Source organism: Mirounga angustirostris, unplaced genomic scaffold, assembly GCF_029215605.1.
Source record: "Mirounga angustirostris isolate CCGP_5_RB_7025 unplaced genomic scaffold, mMirAng1.0.hap1 SCAF_8, whole genome shotgun sequence".
In the NCBI taxonomy this organism is placed as follows: Eukaryota; Metazoa; Chordata; class Mammalia; order Carnivora; family Phocidae; genus Mirounga; species Mirounga angustirostris.
In genome coordinates, this window is record NW_026991716.1 from 130,872,517 (window position 1) to 130,895,054 (window position 22,538).

At 39.3% G+C, this 22,538-nt stretch overlaps 2 protein-coding genes across 6 annotated transcripts in view; both read left to right on the plus strand.

Moving 5' to 3' along the window:
- The window catches only part of ESR1 (estrogen receptor 1), a 381,963-nt gene that overhangs the window by 25,884 nt on the left and 333,541 nt on the right, over positions 1-22,538 (plus strand). The window lies entirely within an intron of this gene.
- Positions 14,287-18,613, plus strand: LOC123842281 (homeobox protein NANOG-like). The gene has a single exon (XM_045871650.3). It carries the CDS (start codon positions 15,384-15,386, stop codon positions 16,275-16,277), a length of 894 nt encoding a protein of 297 aa, XP_045727606.1. The 5' UTR covers positions 14,287-15,383; the 3' UTR covers positions 16,278-18,613.

Sequence of the window (22,538 nt, forward strand, 5' to 3'; positions counted from 1 at the left end):
GCACTGACTATGACCTTCTAGTACAGTCTGAATAGAAGGTGATGGTGGGCATTCTTTCTTCATTGCTGATTTCAGAGGGACAGCTTTTAACATTTCACCATTAGGAGTGATGTTTATCTATCAGTTTTTGTAGATACTTAAAAAAAACCAGATTAAAATAATCTTAACCTGTTAGCTAAAAGTTATTTTAAAATAATGAATTCATGTAAAGTTTAATTAACTGATTATTGTTATAATAAATTTTATCAAATGTTTTTTTCTGTATCTATTGAGTGATCGAATGAATATTGTCCTTTATTCTGTTAATATGAGGAATATGATGAATTATATTAGTTGATTTTCTTTTTTTTTTTTTTAAAGATTTTATTTATTTATTTATTTGAGAGAGAGAGAAACAGCATGAGAGGGGAGAGGGTCAGAGGGAGAAGCAGGCTCCCTGCTGAGCCGGGAGCCTGATGTGGGACTCGATCCCAGGACTCCGGGATCATGACCCGAGCGGAAGGCAGTTGCTTAACCAACTGAGCCACCCAGGCGCCCTATATTAGTTGATTTTCAAATGAATTTTTCCTTACTGAGTTGCATCCAACTTGATTGTGATATATTTTCTTTTGTCAAAGGACAAGGTGACAAATCAGACTCAGAAAAAAATAGGACTTAGGATAGGGGAAGACAGAGCCCCTTGATTAATAGTCTTTAATGGAAGAAGAGGATTTTCCCCAAAGTCAGATCAGGAGGCAGCAAAGCTTTGTGAATAAAATCATAAGCTCTGGACTCAGACTGCTGGTTTGAAATTCTAGTTCTGTGTCTTACTTGGTGTGTGACCTTCATTCTAAGGGACCGTCTCTATAAATGAGGATAATGCTCTACTTCGTAGGTTTATATTGAGGATTAAATGATGCAACATGTTAAAGTGCATAGGTCATTCCAGACCATAGCGGATGCTTTAATTCCAGCTACTATTATTGTTTATTATGATAAGAAAAAATATCTTATCTGACAGTCTGTAAATAGAAAGTTCAACTGAACTCTGAGAAATCTTTAAATTTATCAGAAAAATTTTTATCAGCTGAAAACATGGAGTAGTTGTTTGATGTTTTGACTTGATCCAAAATCCTGAATAATTTTCAAAACTAAGCTGTTCAGTGACTTCCATCCTTTAAATTCTCTAAATGCCTTTATTGAGGTATCATTGACACACAGTAAATTGTGCATATTTACATTGTAAATAAGTTTTTTTTTTTTAAAGATTTTATTTATTTATTTCAGAGAGAGAATGAGAGAGAGAGAGCACATGAGAGGTGGGAGGGTCAGAGGGATAAGTAGTCTCCCTGCTGAGCAGGGAGCCCGATGCAGGACTCCATCCTGGGACTCTAGGATCATGACCTGAGCCGAAGGCAGTCACTTAACCAGCTGAGCTGCCCAGGCGCCCAACATATTTACATTATACAATTTGGTAAGCTTTGACATATATATTTATACTTAAAAAAGCATCACTATAATCAAGATAAAGGACATATCCACCCCCTACCGCCAACATTTTGCTATGCCTCCATTTTTAAACCCTCTTCCTGGCCCCCCCCCGCTGCTGACCATCAAGAAGTGGCTGCTGGTACTCTGGAGCAGTGTGAACCTGCCACAAAAACTCCGTAGAGAAAGGTAGCTGAAGCGTTTCCCCACTCTGGAGTTCTACTGGCTTTTAATGGACATAGATGTAGTTTGAGCCACATACACAAAGTACTAAAATACAGGATTTGGTCCAGAAAGGTGATGCTAAAAATGCACGTAGATGAAAGCATTTATTTGTTTGATTTCCAGTGACTAAGGTGAGACTAGGTCTGCCATGACAGACAAATACTTTATATTCCACAACCACTGCATCACCCTTTCATTGTCCATTCACTGCCAGTCAATTCACCACAGAGCATATGGGGCCTTATGTGTCCCTGACTTTGGGGCAGAACCGGGCAAGATACACAGGGGAATTAATAAGGCTTGGGCCAGTCTTTAAGAAACTTAGAATTTAGTAAGAATAAAGTGAAAAGACTACTAGTGTCACGGAAAGTAAGTAATGTTTGTGGAGCCCTGCCACGTGGTCGACACCATGCTAATAGGGTTTGCACACATTGTCTTATTTAAATCTCTCCCCGGGCCTATGAGATAGGTCCTATTACCTATTTACAGATGGGGAAACTGAGGATCAGAGAGGTTAAGTAACTTGTCCAAGGCTCCAGAGTTATCAGTGTCAAGGTTGAAAGTGGTAAAAGTAGAATTAATAGAGTTTGGGGTCATTCCTTCTGTGACTCAGTATCACAGAAGGTGATGCTAACCCTGCTCTGAATTGTACCCTAGGCCTGGGAACTAATTCCTTCTTGGTGTCTGCTATAAGCCTCTGCCTCTCCCCCAGGTCCAGTTTTTATGCACACCAGTCTGTGAATTTCTGCACACCCTAGGCATTGGGCTCTTGTCTTGCCCCTCTTCTTCTTCCCAGGGTCAGTGCCCAGCATCCAGTTCTTCAGTGCACCCACTGGGGTTTCTCTTCCTGCTGCCTTTAAAACCCTGAGGTGACCATCTGCGGGCTCTATCTTGCATCCTGCCTGCTTCCCTCTTCCTCATCTCAAACGGTGTGTCCATCATTCTTGATGGGAACTCCCTACTTCACCTTGTTTGGCTGAGTCTGGCCCATTCCTGGGTTGTGCTCTCTCTGACCTTCTTCTTTTGGTCTGGGCCAGCCTTCCATTTTCCACAACTGATCTGTCCTCAGGGTCCGTTCCTTCTCAGAAGGGGTCAGGTTCCTCTTGTTCAGGTCTCATGGCCAACAGATACCGGTCTTACCTGTCTCATTTGACTTTGTCGCTACCTCCTTTTTTGGAAGTTCTTTCCTTTTTTTGATCTAGCTTTGGCCTTGCTGCATGAATCATTAACAAACAAATATGTGTCTTCTTCACAATTGATGGCTTCCAGTTTGGAGTTCATTCAGGCCTAGTAGGTTCGAGGATGAAATATCTCATTGAATGACTTGGCATCACTGAGAGGAACTAGGCTGCCTGTGTTTCAAGGACATGTGATGATACGAAGGTCACAAACATAAAGTGTAGCACTGTAGGCATTCCTACTAGTCTTCCCTGGTGAAATGTTCATCCTAAGTTTTCCTTTTATCTCTGACACCATGTTCACACAATTTTTAATAGGTCATTAAATTAAATAGATTCAATTTTCTCTGTCTACCCAAACTGCAGTTAGAAGGATCTTTGTATAAAACTAATCATAAAAAGGCATTTTACTTGCCTCTTTTCTTTAGAAATTCACCTGTTGAGTCTCCCAAGGGTAAGGGACAAACTCGTTCTTTGTACATTCTTCCTCTGCTCCTGAGAAATAGATTAGCAGACAGAAACGTGGATGTAGATGTGGTTTTTGAAAAAAAAAAGTTTTTACAATTTAAATCCTGGGAAGGATTGGGCTTGGCTGGCCAGGCACCTAGATTCATGTGAACATGGAACAGCTGCTTGTGGGGTCCATGTGGAGGCCTGGCACAGAGTCACACGGGAAATGATTTGAGATGTCGCGGGTCTCTGCTGCTTCTTGTCAGTGCTTAAGACTTCTATAAACTCTTAGAGAGTTTACACCAATCCAGTGCCTCAACCGTGGCTTGCCTGTGATGGAATACTGATTAAATTTCATCCTGACCTCGTGGAATAATAGCCAGAGGATCACAGCGAAATGAAGTTGCAGGGCCTTTGGGTTCCGCTAACCTTCATAATCTCCCTTCTTCCCTCATCAGGAAGACAGAATAAGGTGTCTACATTGCCACTTTCATTATGCACTTGCAAGAACCAGATAGAGGTTAAACTATGGCTATGTCTAGATAGACTGCAGCAGGTGCGTACATTAGTAGGAAATGCTATTTTCCAACTAATCAGAAAAAAAAAATTGCTAGTCATAAAGAAATGGGCCCACTGTGAAATGGAAGGCAAGAAACAGACTGCGTATGTGGAATTATGAGCATTGCTGTCTCCACCTTGTACATTAGATCCCTGTTATTCACGGGCTGCTGTTTACTCTGAAAGTCCGTTCAGTTTTCCTATTTTAAGAAAGATAAATCTGAAAATGCAAGTGTCCTCAAGTTATAATCAGTAACTTTTTATAATAAGATTTTAGAAAGCTATGTTTCTTTTCTTCCAGGATAACATTTTTATTTCAATTATAAAATTGCCGCTATAAATAGCCAGCTCAAGTTCAAAGGGTATTAGTCTTATCAGGCAGTTAATTTACATTGTAAAAAAAAAAGTATGAGTCATTAAACTAACATAAAAAAGTAACTGATATCTTGTTGTCGCATATTGTATATGGTCCTTTTTGTCTGAAATGTAAAAAGTGATTTCATAATCTTGCCAGTATAATTTCAAAGCACTAAGAATTTACTTGTATTTGTTAATTGAAGTTATTCTGGTTATGAGCAAGAAATCATGGTTATTTCTCTGATAAAAATAAAGAAGATTTTGGGCCCCTGAGTGGCTCAGTCAGTTAAGCGTCTGACTCTTGATTTCAGTTCAGGTCTTGATCTCAAGGTTGTGAGTTCAACCCCCGCATTGGGCTTCATGCTGGGCATGGAGCCTACTGAAGAAAATAAATAAATAAAATAAAAAATAAAAAGACTTTTCACTTTCAGGATTTTCATATAGGTAAATAGGGTTTCCTTGATTTTGTGTGGTGTATGTGATTATATGGGGTACACATAACTCATGCTTCTATGCTAGTAGGTATTAATTCAATTTGCTTATCTTTCCGGTTGACCTACTGCATTTTAAGAGAAATCTTTGGATATAGTGCCTTAATCCAGAAAATTAACTCCAGTCATGCTAAAGACTGTTCTCATAGAGGTTAACAAGGGATATATTTTGGGGCAGAAGTTCTTTTTACCAGCCATAAGATCCAATTTTGCAGACTGTGGCTAATCTAACCATGACCTATGATGGATGTACAAACCATTATATTGATATTTAAGGGATGGTTGCCTTTTGGACAAGAGAGGAGCTAAAAGTTTTTGACCTTTTGAGTCTAACCTCCTTGGCCACATCTCCCAGGGCTGCCTGGCCACACAACCCCGTGCTCCAGTCTCTCTCCTTCCACGACCACCACCCTTTGTTTCTCTTGTTCCTTCCTCTGGAGTTCTCAGCTCCTTCTAGACCTGTAAAAAGACCAGACAACAATAACAAATAACATTCATTTGTGGGGCACTTGCCACATATCATGTATTGTTCTAGGTACTTTACACATACTGATTCTTTCAATCTTCACAACAACCCAGTGAGATAGGTTCTATTCATACCCTCATTTTACTGAGGAATGAAACTGAGGCATTATGGGGCTAAACTTGCCCCAAACCACAGGGTTAGCAAGTAGTGGAGCCAAGATTTGGATCCAGGCAGTCCAATTCTAGAACCCATGTTACTGGCCATCACATTATCCTGCACCTTGAACCCAAATCAAATATATGGCATTGGCTGAGGTTGAAGAGGTTGCTGCCTGTGTTCTCCTCTAGGATTTTAATGGATTTCTGTCTCAATTTAAGTCTTTCATACATTTTGAGTTTATCTTTGTGTATGGTGTAAGAAAATGGTTCAGTTTCATTCTTCTGCATGTGGCTGTCCAGTTTTCCCAACACCATTTGTGGAAGAGACTGTCCTTTTTCCATTGGATATTCTTTCCTGCTTTGTTGAAGTTTAGTTGACCATAGAGTTGAGGGTCCATTTCTGGGCTCTCTATTCTGTTCCATTGATCTATGTGTCTATTTTTGTGACAGTACCATACTGTCTTGATGATGACAGCTTTGTAATAGAGCTTAAAGTCCGGAATTGTGATGCCACCAGCTTTAGTTTTTTTTTGTTTGTTTGTTTTTTTCAATATCTTTTGGCTATGCGGGGTCTTTTCTGGGTCCATACAAGTTTTAGGATTATTTGTTCCAGCTCTGTGAAAAATGTCAATGGTATTTTGATAGGGATTGCACTGAATCTGTAGATTGCTCTGGGTAGCATAGACATTTTAACAATATTTGTTCTTCCAATCCATGAGTATGGATGTTTTTCCATCTCTTTGTGTCTTCCTAAATTTCTTTTATAAGTGTTCTGTAGTTTTTTGGGTATGGATCCTTTACCTCTTTGGTTAAGTTTATTCCTAGGTATCTCATGGTTTTTGGTGCAATTGTAAATGGGATCGATTCCTTAATTTCTCTTTCTTCTGTGTCATTGTTAGTGTGTAGAAATGCAACTGATTTCTTTTTTTTAAATTTTTTTATTGTTATGTTAATCCCCATACATTACATCATTAGTTTTAGATGTAGTGTTCCATGATTCATTGTTTGTGCATAACACCCAGTGCTCCATGCAGAACGTGCTCTCCTCAATACCCATCACCAGGCTAACCCATCCTCCCACCCCTGTCCCCTCTAGAACCCTCAGTTTGTTTTTCAGAGCCCATTGTCTCTCATGGTTCGTCTACCCCTCCGATTTCCCCCCCTTCATTCTTCCCCTCCTGCTACCTTCTTCTTCTTCTTATTTTTTCTTTCTTAATATATATTGCATTATTTGTTTCAGAGGTACAGATCTGAGATTCAACAGTCTTGCACAATTCACAGCGCTTACCAGAGCACATACCCTCCCCAGTGTCTATCACCCAGTCACCCCATCCCTCCTACCCCACCCCCCACTCCAGCAACCCTCAGTTTGTTTCCTGAGATGAAGAATTCCTCATATCAGTGAGGTCATATGATACATGTCTTTCTCTGTTTGACTTATTTCACTCAACATAATACCCTCCAGTTCCATCCAGGTCGTTGCAAATGGCAAGATCTCATTCCTTTTGATGGCTGCATAATATTCCATTGTATATATATACCACCTCTTCTTTATCCATTCATCTGTTGATGGACATCTTGGCTCTTTCCACAGTTTGGCTATTGTGGACATTGCTGCTATAAACATCGGGGTGCACGTACCCTTTCAGATTCCTACTTTTGTATCTTTGGGGTAAATACCCAGTAGAGCAATTGCTGGATCATATGGTAGCTCTATTTTCAACTTTTTGAGGAACCTTCATACTGTTTTCCAGAGTGGCTGCACCAGCTTGCATTCCCACCAACAGTGTAGGAGGGTTCCCCTTTCTCTGCATCCCCACCAACATCTGTCGTTTCCTGACTTGTTAATTTTAGCCATTCTGACTGGTGTGAGGTGGTATCTCATTGAGGTTTTGATTTGGATTTCCCTGATGCCGAGTGATATTGAGCACTTTTTCATGTGTCTGTTGGCCATTTGGATGTCTTCTTTGGAAAAATGTCTGTTCATGTCTTCTGCCCATTTCTTGATTGGATTCTTTGTTCTTTGGGTGTTGAGTTTGATGAGTTCTTTATAGATTTTGGATACTAGCCCTTTATCTGATATGTCATTTGCAAATATCTTCTCCCATTATGTCAGTTGTCTTTTGGTTTTGTTGACTGTTTCCTTTGCTTTGCAAAAGCTTTTTATCTTGATGAAGTCCCAATAGTTCATTTTTGCCCTTGCTTCCCTTGCCTTTGGCAATGTTTCTAGGAAGAAGTTGCTGCGGCTGAGGTCGAAGAGGTTGCTGCCTGTGTTCTCCTTTAGGATTTTGATGGACTCCTGTCTCACATTGAGGTCTTTCAACCATTTGGAGTCTATTTTTGTGTGTGGTGTAAGGAAATGGTCCAGTTTCATTCTTCTGCATGTGGCTATCCAGTTTTCCCAACACCATTTGTTGAAGAGGCTGTCTTTTTTCCATCGGACATTCTTTCCTGCTTTGTCGAAGATTAGTTGATCACAGAGTTGAGGGTCCATTTCTGGGCTCTCTATTCTGTTCCATTGATCTATGTGTCTGTTTTTGTGCCAGTACCATGCTGTCTTGGTGATGACAGCTTTGTAATAGAGCTGGAATTCCAGAATTGTGATGCCACCAGCTTTGCTTTTCTTTTTCAACATTCCTCTGGCTATGCGGGGTCTTTTCTGGTTCCATACAAATTTTAGGATTATTTGTTCCATTTCTTTGAAAAAAGTGGATGGTATTTTGATGGGGATTGCATTGAATGTGTAGATTGCTCTAGGTAGCATTGACATCTTCACAATATTTGTTCTTCCAATCCATGAGCATGGAACGTTTTTCCATTTCTTTGTGTCTTCCTCAATTTCTTTCATGAGTATTTTATAGTTTTCTGTACAGATCCTTTGCCTCTTTGGTTAGATTTATTCCTAGGTATCTTATGGTTTTGGGTGCAATTGTAAATGGGATCAACTCCTTAATTTCTCTTTCTTCTGTCTTGTTGGTGTATAGGAATGCCACTGACTTCTGTGCATTGATTTTATATCCTGCCACTTTACTGAATTCCTGTATGAGTTCTAGCAGTTTTGGGGTGGAGTCTTTGGGGTTTTCCACATAAAGTATCATATCATCTGCAAAGAGTGAGAGTTTGACTTCTTCTTTGCTGATTCGGATGCCTTTGATTTCTTTTTGTTGTCTGATTGCTGTGGCTAAGACTTCCAATACTATGTTGAATAGCAGTGGTGATAGTGGACATCCCTGCCACATTCCTGACCTTAGGGGGAAAGCTCTCAGTTTTTCCAAATTGAGAATGATATTCGCTGTAGGTTTTTCATAGATGGCTTTTATGATATTGAGGTATCTACCCTCTATGCCTATACTCTGAAGAGTTTTGATCAAGAAAGGATGCTGTACTTTGTCAAATGCTTTTTCTGCATCTATTGAGAGGATCATATGGTTCTTGTTCTTTCTTTTATTGATGTATTGTATCACATTGATTGATTTGTGGATGTTGAACCAAACTTGCTGCCCAGGAATAAATCCCACTTGGTTGTGGTGAATAATCCTTTTAATGTACTGTTGGATCCTATTGGCTAGTATTTTGGTGAGAATTTTTGCATCCATGTTCATCAGGGATATTGGTCTGTAATTCTCCTTTTTGATGGGGTCTTTGTCTGGTTTTGGGATCAAGGTAATGCTGGCCTCATAAAATGAGTTTGGAAGTTTTCCTTCCATTTCTATGTTTTGGAACAGTTTCAGAAGAATAGGTATTAATTCTTCTTTAAATGTTTGGTAGAATTCCCCTGGGAAGCCATCTGGCCCTGGGCTTTTGTGTTTTGGGAGATTTTTGATGACTGCTTCAATTTCCTTAGTGGTTATAGGTCTGTTCAGGTTTTCTATATCTTCCTGGTTCAGTTTTGGTAGTTGATACATCTCTAGGAATGCATCCACTTCTTCCAGGTTATCTAATTTGCTGGCATAGAGTTGCTCATAATATGTTCTTATAATTGTTTGTATTTCTTTGGTGTTGGTTGTGATCTCTCCTCTTTCATTCATGATTTTGTTGATTTGGGTCATTTCTCTTTTCTTTTTGATAAGTCTGGCCAGGGGTTTATCAATCTTGTTAATTCTTTCAAAGAACCAGCTCCTTGTTTCATTGATCTGTTCTACTGTTCTTTTGGTTTCTATTTCATTGATTTCTGCTCTGATCTTTATTATTTCTCTTCTCCTGCTGGGTTTAGGCTTTATTTGCTGTTCCTTCTCCAGCTCCTTTAGGTGTAGGGTTAGGTTGTGTACTTGAGACCTTTCTTGTTTCTTGAGAAAGGCTTGTATTGCTATATACTTTCCTCTTAGGACTGCCTTTGCTGCATCCCAAAGATTTTGAATAGCTGTGTTTTCATTTTCATTGGTTTCCATGAATTTTTTAAATTCTTCTTTAATTTCCTGGTTGACCCATTCATTCTTCAGTAGGATGCTCTTTAGCCTCCATGTATTTGAGTTCTTTCTGACTTTCCTCTTGTGATTGAATACTAGTTTCAAAGCACTGTGGTCTGAAAATAGGCAGGGAATGATCCCAATCTTTTGGTACTGGTTGAGACCTGATTTATGACCTAGGATGTGATCGATTCTGGAGAATGTTCCATGGGCACGAGAGAAGAATGTGTATTCCATTGCTTTGGGATGGAATGTTCTGAATATGTCTGTGAAGTCCATTTGGTCCAGTGTGTCATTTAAAGTCTTTATTTCCTTGTTGATCTTTTGCTTAGATGATCTGTCCATTTCCGTGAGGGGGGTGTTAAAGTTCCCCACTATTATTGTATTGTTGTTGATGTGTTTCTTTGCTTTTGTTATTAATTACCTTATATAATTGACTGCTCCCATGTTAGGGGCATAGATATTTACAATTATTAGATCTTCTTGTTGGATAGACCCTTTAAGTAGAATATAGTGTCCTTCCTCATCTCTTATTACAGTCTTTGGTTTAAAATCTAATTTGTCTGATATAAGGATTGCCACCCTAGCTTTCTTTTGGTGTCCATTAGCATGGTAAATGGTTTTCCAACCCCTCACTTTAAATCTGGGGTGTTTTTGGTTCTAAAATGAGTCTCTTGCAGACAGCATATCTATGGGTCTTGTTTTTTAATCCAATCTGATAGCCTGTGTCTTTTGATTGGGGCATTTAGCCCATTTACATTCAGGGTAACTATTGAAAGATAGGAATTTAGTGGCATTGTATTGCCTGTAAGGTGACTGTTACTGTATATTGTCTGTGTTCCTTTCTGGTCTATGTTGCTTTTAGGTTCTCTCTTTGCTTAGAGGACCCCTTTCAAGATTTCTTGTAGGGCTGGTTTCGTGTTTGCAAATTCCTTTAGTTTTTGTTTGTCCTGGAAGCTTTTTAGCTCTCCTTCAATTTTCAATGACAGCCTAGCTGGATATAGTATTCTTGGCTGCATATTTTTCTCATTTAGTGCTCTGAATATATCCTGCCAGTCCTTTCTGGCCTGCCAGGTCTCTGTGGATAGGTCTGTTGCCAATCTAATGTTTCTACCATTGTAGGTTACAGATCTCTTCTCCTGAGCTGCCTTCAGGATTTTCTCTTTGTCTCTGAGACTCGTAAGTTTTACTATTAGATGTCGGGGTGTTGACCTATTTTTATTGATTTTGAGAGGGGTTCTCTGTGCTTCCTGGATTTTGATGCCCGTTTCCTTCCCCAAATTAGGGAAGTTCTCTGCTATAATTTGCTCCATTATACCTTCTGCCCTTCTCTCTCTTTCTTCTTCTTCTGGGATCCCAATTATTCTAATGTTGCTTCGTCTTATGGTATCGCTTATCTCTGGAATTCTGCCCTCATGATCCAGTAGTTGTTTATCTCTCTTTTTCTCAGCTTCTTTATTTTCTATCATTTGGTCTTCTATATCACTGATTCCCTCTTCTGCCTCATTTATCCTAGCAGTTAGCGCCCCCATATTTGATTGCACCCATTAATAGCCTTTTTGATTTCTACTTGGTTAGATTTTAGTTCTTTTACTTCTCCAGAAAGCGTTTCTCTAATAACTTCCATGCTTTTTTCAAGCCCAGCTAGTATCTTTAAAGTGATGATTCTGAACTCTAGATCTGACATCCCTGGCAGTCGGTACTACCTCTTGTTCTTTTTGTTGAGGTGATTTTTTCCATCTTGTCATTTTGTGCAGAGGAGAATAGATTAATGAGAGAACAAAATGCTAGCAGGGTAACAATGTCCCCAGAAAATATACTCTAAACAAATCAGAAAAGACCTGAAGCAGTGGGAAAAGAAAGGGAAAAAGAGAAAAAAGAAAAAGAAAAAAAAAAAAGAAAAAGATAAAAACAAACAAAAACAGAACAAAACAAAACAACAAAAACAGAATGTGATCAAATATGATCAGGCTGGTATATAGATCAGTGCCACACACTAGGTTTTGGGTGTATTTTGGTCTGTTAAAAGAAAGTGCCTCCCAAATTTTAAAGAAAGAAAAACTTATATATGTACAAAAATAAGGTTTGGTATGATGAAGGGATGGAATATGACTGTAAAGATGGAAATTATAAAAAATTTTATAAAAGGAATTGATAAGTTGTTTAAAAAAAGAAAGAAGAGGATTTAAAAAAAAAGAAAAGAAAAAAAAAGGGAGAGAATGTGATCAGGCAGGGGAGTAGAAAAAAACCATACACTAGAGATTTAGAGTATATTTTGATCTGTTAGAAGAAACTATCTCAAAATTTTAAAGAGAGAACAACTTATATATATATGCCAAAAATACAGGTAACTACTATGAAGGAATAGAATATGACTCTAAAAATGAAAAATAAAAATGTTTTTTAAAAAAGGGATTGATAAGATGTTGGTTGAAAAAGGGAAAAAGAAAAATTCAAAAAAAAAAAAGAAAAAAAGACAGTTAAAAAAAAAATTAACTTTGAACGACGAAAGAATCATGGTAAAAAAGCCATGAATTCTATGTGCAGTATTCCCCTAGCGCTGGAGTTCTGCCGTTCTCATTGATCGGTAAACTTGGTCTTGGCTGGCTGTTCTCGCTGATCTTCTGGGGGAGGGGCCTGTTACCGTGGTTTCCAAATGTCTTTGCCGGAGGCGGAATTGCCCCGCCCTTGCCCGGTGCGGGCTAAGTAATCTGCTCGGGTTGCTCTCCAGAGCTTTTGTTCCCTGCGAGCTTTCCATACAGCTTTGGAGGCCGAGGGTGAAAATGGCGGCCTCCCAATCTCCACCCTGGAGGAGCCGAGAACTCGGGGCCTCGCTCCTCAGTGAGCCCCCAGAGAAAAGCCGTCAGTCACTCCGTCTCCCCAGTCTCCAGCTGCACTCCGTGCTCACCCGGCCTGTGACTGCGCATTTCTATCTCTGGCCCCCGACCCCGGGTGGAGTCTCCAAACCCAGCAGATCCCTGCGGTGCACTCCCGCACCACTCCTCCCGGGGAAGAAGGTGAGTCTCCCCGGATCTGCCGCTTGTTGGGTCCCTGCTGGAGGAGCAGGGGCCTGACTGTGCCGCGGATCCCGGTTTATGGCGACCCCGAGCTGAGAGCCCGCGCCTGGGCTCCGCCTCTGCAGCCGGCTTCCCGCTCCGATACCTGGGAGCTCTGCTGCACTCAGGCACCCCTGGTCTTTCTGTGACCCCGAGGGTCCTGAGACCACACTGTCCCACGAGGGTTCCACCCCCCACTTAGCCACTGGAGCGACGTCCCTCAGTGGAGCAGGCTTTTAAAAGTTCCGATTTTGTGCTCCGCGGCTCTATCACTTGCCAGAAGCGGCCAACGGAGGCCCCTCCCCCGCCGTCTCTCCTCCCGAATATTGCCTCGGATTCACTTCTCCGCACGTCCTACCTTCCAGAAAGTGGTCGCTTTTCTGTTCAGAGAGTTGTTGCTATTCTTTTCTCTGATCTCCTGTTGAGTTTGTAGGTGTTCAGAATGGTTTGATCCCTATCCAGCTGAATTCCTGAGAGGAGACGAAATCCAGGTCTCCTACTCCTCCACCATCTTGCTCCGCCCCTCGCAACTGATTTCTGTGCATTAATTTTATATCCTGCCATGTTGCTGAATTCCTGTATGAGTTCTAGTAATTTTGGGGTGGAGTCTTATCGGTTATTTACCCCAAAGATACAAATGATCTGAAGGGGCATATGCACCCAATGTTTATAGCAGCAATGTCCACAATAGCCAAACTATGGAAAGAGCCGAGATGTCCATCGACAGATGAATGGATAAAGAAGATGTGGTATATATATACAATGGAATATTATTTAGTCATCAGAAAGGATGGATATTTACCATTTACATCGATGTGGATGGAACTGGAGGGTATTATGCTGAGTGAAGTAAGTCAGTCAGAGAAGGACAGTTATATGGTTTCACTCATATGTGGAATATGAGAAACAGCACAGAAGATCATAGGGGAAGGGAGGGAAAACTGAATCAGGAGTAATCAGAGAGGGAGACAAACCATGAGAGATTCTTAATTATAGGAAACAAACAGGGTTGCTGGAGGGAAGGTGGATGGAGGGATGGGATAACTGGGCAATAGGCATTAAAGAGGGCATGTGATATGGTGAGTACTGGGTGTTATATGCAACTGATGAATTATTGAACTCTACATCTGAAACTAATGATGTACTATATGTTGACTAATTGAATTTAAATTAAAAAGAAGAAAAAAAAAACAAAAAACAAATGTATGGCGTCATCACATAGTATAAATAAGCAGCGCATGTCTGTCTTTTCTGCTTAATTGTATGCTACCTGTGATGAGAAATATATGCCATTTCCAGCACCTGGGGCTACACATAGCTGGTGCCCTATAACTGTTAATCATCATCATCATCATCATCATCATCATCTACCACATATTAGGAATATTCATGTGTCAGGCACACTTTACATAATTAGATTTAATTCTCACAATGGTCTTTTTTTTTTTTTTTTTTTAAGATTTTATTTATTTGACAGAGAGAGACACAGCGAGAGAGGGAACACAGGCAGGGGGAGTGGGAGAGGGAGAAGCAGGCTTCCCGCCGAGCAGGGAGCCCGATGCGGGGCTCGATCCCAGGACCCTGGGATCATGACCTGAGCCAAAGGCAGATGCTTAACGACTGAGCCACCCAGGCGCCCCATCTCACAATGGTCTTATGAGGTTCATGTTATCCCCATTTTATGGTTAAAAGACCTTGCATTTAGGAAGTGGTAGAATGGGAATTTGAGATCCTTCCATTGGGTTCCAGAATATTTTCCCTTAACCACTGGACATTACATGCTCAATTAATTAAGACAAAAGGAACTGAGTAGATGAGAAAAAAACCCAAAACAATGACATGATGAGTTTTGCTCCCGCAGGTATTAGGATTTCTTTCTCCTTCATGTTGTATTCTAGAATGTCAAGGTCATGTGTAGCTGTCTCCACAAAGTGATGGGCCGTGGTGTTTATCCTGGTTTTCTTACATTCACAATGATACCTCTGTCTTCCACTGCATGTCTCCCCCTTACACAATTATTTTCTTCTACACATTCTGTTGAGTACATATTCATTTGGGATAATTGGGTTATCCCTCCCATTTTAAAACTGAGACAGTTCCCTTAATTTCCAACTTAGCATGAAGCTTTTGCATCAGATTGTTTTATTTGTAACACTTCTGCTTACACTAGTGCAGGAATGGGAATTTTAAATGGTTACAGATTTGAGAAGTTATTTTGGAGCATAGGGGTACTTTAAGAAAGACAAACTGGTGTTGAAATAATGAAGCATTTCCCTTGGCTTTCTTGGACAGCCAGCTGGCCATATAAGAGGCCTGACTGCTTGCAAGGGGTTGTGAGAGGTTATTATGTATAAGGGAGATGCAGAAAAAGAAGTAGGCATAATCCGGCTCCATTGGGCTGGTTGGCTCTTACTATTGCAGTGGTGACGCACTTCATCCTGTCTTTCTCAGACTCTTAACATCTGGAGGTCTTTCTGCTCTTCTTAGCTCTTCCACCTAGATCCATAAGCCTGGGCCTTTCTTACAATCTCGCTCTTTTTTTTTTTTTCTGTCTACCCTTAACTCACCAACATGAGTGCAGATCCAGCTCTGCCCCTATGCCCGCCTGGCCCCGAAGCACCCAGTTCTAGGGACTCTTCTCCAATGCCTGAGATTTACGGGCCCGAAGAAAATTATGCATCCCTGCAAATGTCATCTGCTGAGACACCCCACGCGGAGACCGTCTCTCCTCTTCCTTCGTCCATGGATCTGTTTGTTCAGGACAGCCCCGACTCCTCCCCCAGGCCCAGGGTAAAACCACCACCCACTTCTGGAGAGGAGAGAACAGTGAGGAAGGAAGATACAGCCCAGGGCAAGAAACAGAAGATCAGGACCGTGTTCTCTCAGACCCAACTCTATGTCCTCAATGATCAATTTCAGAGACAGAAATACCTCAGTCTCCAGCAGATGCAAGAACTTTCCAACATTCTGAACCTTAGCTATAAGCACGTGAAGACCTGGTTCCAGAATCAGAGAATGAAATGTAAGAGGTGGCAGAAAAACCACTGGCCAAAGGAGAGCAAGAGTAACAGCACAGCAACCGCAGAATACCCAGGCTTCTATTCCTACCACCAGGGATACCCGAGGAACACTTCCGGAAACCTTCCAATATGGAGCAACCAGACCTGGAATAACCCGAATTGGAGCAACCAGACCTGGAACAGCCAGTCTTGGATCAACCACTCCTGGGCCAGTCAGACCTGGTGCCCCCAAGCCTGGAACAATCAGCTCCAAAACTGTGGAGAGGAATCTCTGCAGCCCCAGATCCAGTTCCAGCAAAATTCCATCAGTGATTTGGAGTCCATCTTAGAAACTTCTGGGGAAAGCCATAGTGTAATACGACAATCTGCTAAGTATTTTAGTACCCAGCAAATAATGGATTTGTTCCCAAATTACTCTGTGAACATACAGACTGAAGACGTGTGACAATGAGTATATTATTCGATCTCAGTTTGGGTGGTGGCTGTTATCTCCTAGGCTTTGTCTTTTAGGTCCTATATATCTCTGCCTCGATATTCTGTTTTCCATTATTCTTACTGTGTCCATTGAGGGGGTACGATGGGAGTCAAAGAGGTTTCAGTAGCGTTGGCTCTATGGACAACATGATAAAAGGTGTTTCTCGCTATAGATAACTAGATACAATACTAATGTGGATATCTTTAGGCTCTAGAATCTAACCTCAAGAATAGGAAGTGAAGATACAAAGACGTGTGATGAAGGATAATTTGTATTTTCTGAGATTGTGAGGCTTTTCTTGTTAATAACCTCTAACGGTGAAGGGTTAAGCTATAATGTGCTTCATTGATTCCTCTGTTCCTTGTGATGTTTTACTAGAACTGTTAATTTGTTCATTATTCTAGTATTTGTAGAAAGATGTTTTGTATTTGAATGTGTCATGATAATAGTACCAGTTTGGCTGATTGGTTTATAGGTTTAAGTACAAATAAATAAAATACACACTTTACCCTCAAAAAAAAAAAAAAAAAAAAGAAGTAGGCATAATCCAATGTGAGTTCCACCCTTGTGATTTGCCAAGACCAGAGTGACAGCTATGACTCCCAGGGTCACAAAGGGCATTTCCCCTTGAGCTATCTTTGGAGACTGCCAATGCCTTCAAATGCCAAGTTGTGGCCACCTCAGCTGCTATAACAAGGTGAATTTATGAAAACTTCAAAGAACTGCAGCTTGCTGCTCCCTGGCATCTGATCCAGTTCATCACTCCTGACCCTCTGGGGAGGGGACTTTACAACATGGGCCAGAAGGTTCAGGAATTGTTGCTGCCCTTCTGGGCCACTTGCTGCTTTCTATATAAATGCAAAGCCAAGCTCTAAAAAAAAAAAGGAGTGTGTAAACTGAAATGAAGTCCAGGTTCTAATGGGCCATTGGAAGATTGAAAAATTGACTAAAATAAAACATTTATAAAGCAGACTGTGAACAAATTATATTCTTTGGCCATTCCTTCATTAGACAAAAGTCCTGTCTTTCATGATTATGTTATTTTGGGGATAGATGATAGCTAATAAAATCAATCTAACATCTGCAGGCTTTTTTTTTTTAATAGTTCTGGACTAGGTTTCTTAGCATAATGCTTTGTCGTGATCCTCATGGTCTGTGATTCTTTTTGCCAAGCCTACTTCATCAGTCCCCTGTTGTCCTGTGGATTTTTGACGCATTGGAATCCTAGCAACAGATTTCTTGTTTAAGTAGGATCATCCTGATCACTGGTCTCCCACGGGTTGGTAAAAGTTTTGCGCTGCTTCTTATCACTCATAGAACATCCCTAGAGCATTTTTCTTTTTTTAAAGCCTGCTCTTCCACCAATTAAATAGAAAAACATACCTCGCTTGTGAATCTATGATCAGGTGTCCAAATAAGGAGGCTCTCTCTTAAGAGATCACATTGCAGGCCTCACCTCAGTGGGGGGGTGGTTTTTATCGGTTCATTTGCTTGATTTTGTATAAGGATATGTATAATAGAAAGGTTCTTTAAGCCTCTTTAATTTGGAAAGCCAAATTAATAGTAGTCATTCCATTGCAAGAATCTTGTATTAAATATTTTTTCATTCATTGTTCTCTAAAACTTATACATTTGCTTTTGTATTCTTAGCAACATGTAATAAAGTAAAAGTTGAAATATATAATAGATCATTAATTTGAGTTTTTGAAAGATTTTCCACCTAATTCTCAATGTAACAGCAACAATATTAGATAATATACTCCAGGTACTGTTCTGAGCAGTATGCTTCTATTAATGAGTTGAACTCACAGTAACTGTTATTACCCCATTCAACAGATAGGAGAGTGAAGCATTACTATGGAGGCACAGAAAAGTTATGTAACTTCCACAAAGTAGCAAGTAGCAGCATAGGCTTTTGAATCCCTCCAGCTGGCTTCTAAGCCCATTCTCCTAACAATTGAGCTGCATTTTGCACTTCTCTGTGAAGTGCAAAAACATGGGGCAAAGTAAGAGGAAAAAATGGCCCGTTTTCCCACCATTCAACAATAGCTGTTAAAAGGAAACAGGTAAAACTTAGCTACGAATACCTGTATGAAATCAGCCCATTGTACACCTTACATTTTAACGTTATATGTCAGTTATATCTCAAATAAAGCTGGGGAAAAAACAGCTCTATGTACTTTTCTGAATTTTTATGTGCGTGTAAACTTTTAAAAAATAAAAATGGTAGTTTATTTGTGCATACTGTTTTGTAGTTTTGTACTTTCTCGGGTCACATTATTCTTCACCACCATAATTTTTTGGCTGCATAATGCTCTATTGTATGGAAGCACATATAATTTACAAAATTAAATTTCTTATTAAAAGACATTTATATTATTTCCAAATCTGTAATAAATGTCATGGTACCTTACTTTTAGACATACATTTGGTTATTTCCTAAAGATAAAGTCCTAGAATCACTTCTGAATGGTTGAGCCTGAGGTAGAAGATATGCACATTTTAAGTCCCTTTATTCATCTTACCGGTTGTCCTCCAGAAAGGACAGGATCATCCTGATCACTAGTACTAGCAGTGGACAAGAGTGCCTTTGATCATCCTAGGAAAATCATTCATAAACCAAAGTTTATGAATTATTAGTTACATTAGTACTAGCAGTGAACAAGAGTGCCTATTTGCCTGGACACTGGATGCCTCTGGGTTATTATTCTTCCTACTATTTTATTAAATAGACAGAACAAAAGAAAAAATTCTCATTTCAGCGTACATTTTTTGATTTGCCAGAAGTACAAAAGTTAATAAAATTTATCCCTTGAATAAATAAACATGGTTCAAAATGTTAAAGAAACAACATATTATCCCATGAAAATGATATGTACTTCCAACACCTGCTTCCCAGACATCCATCAATAACTCTTAGAGGGCAACCACTGTTATAATTTTCTCTAGTAGTCTTCCTAAAATATTATTCATATACACCCAACATGCAGATGAGCAAAAACACACGTGTGTGTGCATGCACGCTAATTTTTCCTTCACGAAGAGAAGCATGTTATGCATCTTGTTTTGCCCTTTGCTTTTTTACTTCACAAAATATCTTGGAGGTTATTACATATCAGTAAAGAAAGAACTATCTTATTATTTTTAATGTCTGCATACAATTGCATTATAAGGAAATTGTTGCAAATATTAACATTTGTTTATTGGTGATAGGCATTCTTTTGTGACTGCCCATCAGTGTTTTTTGAGTCTTTTTTAAAATTGTGGGTTTAATTTTTTTTGTTATTGTTGATGATTTGTAGAACTTTGTTGTGTAATAAGTTTACCATTCCATTTGTGTTAAGTGAATGCAAATTTTATTTCACATTCAGTTGCTGGTCTTTTAATTTTGTTTTGTGGTGGTAGTTTTTGTTTGCTTATTTGTTTTGTTTCATTGTGGATATGGAGATGTCTTTTTATGTAATGAAAACTATCAATCTTTTTGGTTTGGTTTATGAATGATTTTCCTATGATGATCAAAGGCTACCACTGTCTCTGTTTACTTGAATTCTTTTGACATAGAATCATGGGATTTGGACTAGAAAGACCTTAGAGTTAATGGAGGAAAAATTTCCAGTCAGGGCAAAATCCCATATAGCAGTGTTGATAGATACAGGTTTTCCTTTGCTTGAATGAATCCATGACCAGGAGCTTATTACCTTAACAAAACCCATTCCGTTGGCCAGGTCTGATTTCTATAAAGCCTTTTACTAAATAAACCTTAACACAGCTCTGTGAATCTTCTGTGTAGTTTTGGCTTCTTAATAAACACAAAACAGATTTGTTTTCACTTTTATGGACAATTTTAAAAAATAATTTGTTCGGGGCACCTGGGTGGCTCAGTTGGTTGAGCGACTGCCTTCGGCTCAGGTCATGATCCTGGAGTCCCTGGATCGAGTCCCGCATTGGGCTCCCTGCTTGGCAAGGAGTCTGCTTCTCCCTCTGACCCTCCCCCCTCTCATGTGCTCTCTCTCTCATTCTCTCTCTCTCAAATAAATAAATAAAATCTTTAAAAAAAAAAAAATAAATAAAAATAATTTGTTCTTTTTTAAGTCTCCCTTAAGCAATCCATATTTTATTTTTTTAATTAAAAAAAAATTTTATTTATTATGTTATGTTAGTCACCATACAATACATCACCAGGTTTCGATGCCGTGATCCACAATCCATATTTTAGATGTATTACTAAAAATCTGTAAGACAACATTGCAAGAAAAAAAACCCCCAAATAGTATGGAAGCATTCCCTTATAGTAATGTCTGTGTGTGTTTGCCATATTAACCATTTTGAAGTGTACAGTTTACTAGTTTTAAGAATATTCATGTTGTTGTGCAACTGATCTCCAGAGCTTTTCATCTCACAAAACTGAAACTCTGTACTCCTGAAACAACTCACCATTTTCCCCTCCACTCAGCGCCGCCCCCCCACTCCCCGCCCCACAACTACATTCTGCTCTTTTTTCTCTATGGATTTGAATACTTTGGATACTTTATATAAGTGGAATCGTATGGTAGCTATCATTTTGTGATTGGCTTATTTCACTTAGCATAATGCCTTTCAGGTTCATCCACACTGCACCATGTGACAGGATTTCCTTCATTTTAAGGCCACATAATATTCCATTATATGTATATGCCAATTTTGTTTGTCCATTCACCTGCTGAATGGTATTTGGGCTGCTCCCACCTCTTGGCTATTGTGAATAATGCTGCTATGAACATGGATATACAAATATCTCTTTGAGACATTGCTTTACATTTCTTTGGATATGTACACGGGATTGGAATTACTGGCTCATATGGTAATTTTATTTTTAATTTTTGAGGAACCTCCATACTGTCTTCCATAGTGGCTCCACCATTTTACAATCCAACCAACAGCAACTAAGGGTTTTGATATCTCCATAACCTTGTCAGGACTTGATATTTTCTGGGTTTTTGATATTAGCCATCATAATGGATTGAGAATCAACAGTTTTGAATATATACATTTCTGTCAGAATTTATTATTTTAAAATAGTTTTCAAGTGACATCCTTCCAGTTTCACATATTCCATAAAAGTAATATCAAAATTACGATGAGTCCATGTGAATTTAGAATGGCAGACTTTTGTCTCTTATGGATTAGTCTGATTTTATATATGCCTCATCTACAAAATGATTTCTAATGGACATAAGCTGAAATTCAATGTCTGTGGTCAAAGTGGCCTTAATTTTGATTTTGAATTGGAGTTAAGATGAAATGACTGACTAGTGAGAAAAGAAAGAAAGAAAGAAAGAAAGAAAGAAAGAAAGAAAGAAAGAGAAAGAAAGAAAGAAAGAAAGAAAGAAAGAAAAAGAAAGAAAGAAAGAAAGAAAGAAAGAAAGAAAGAAAGAAAGAAAGAAAGAAAGAAAGAAAGAAAGAAAATGACTGATTAGCTTTATATTGACTTGGGATTTGTTGGTGGTGAAACAACTGTTAAAGAAGGTATTGGGACAATGTTGAAAACCTGTTTACCTCCATTCCTACTTTTGTTAGCTTGGAATATTGGTCCTGCTTTCAGCATTCAGCAGGTGTTTCCTAGTGCCTGAAGGACATGTGCTGCCATTTTCAAATCATGGAATGTGAGCTATTGGTAGATATTTCTCTATCCTGAGTCTTCTAATATTTCATACCTTATCTTATTCATAAGATGAGGCTTCACCAAGTAGGACTATTTTGGCTTGACCCCTAGGTGACTCAGGGTCAAGTTTCTTCATCTTTGTAATTGTTAGATTTCTAACCTTTAAAATAGGGGTAATAATACTAGTACCTACTTCACAGAGTTGTTGTGAGGGCTAAATGAGCAAAAGCATGAAAAGCATTTAGCGAAGTCCCTGGCATGTGAGTGTGATATAAAGGTAGGGGCTGTTGATGTTGTTATATTTTGTAGTCATATTGTGGAGGCCAATCAGTTATTTATTACTCCAAATATTCAAGATAAAGGTCTAAAACCATGATGTGGCTTGCTTTCTAAAAGAATTTTACTAACACCAGATTGTCTTCTGTTTATCTTCAGTGTAGATGGTCTTTCTTTCTTCTCATGAACATGAAGGAATTTTAAGTCCAGTTTTGATCGCATGTTATCAAACAAAGTGAAAAACAGCTGTTGTCAGGACTGTAAAAGTCTTTAGCGTCCTGTGTGTAATATACTTCAAGGACTTGTTTTTCACT

Bases quoted from the DNA above. Each gene is read 5' to 3' on its own strand.
- LOC123842281 (XM_045871650.3), top strand. From the start codon at position 15,384: ATGAGTGCAGATCCAGCTCTGCCCCTATGCCCGCCTGGCCCCGAAGCA.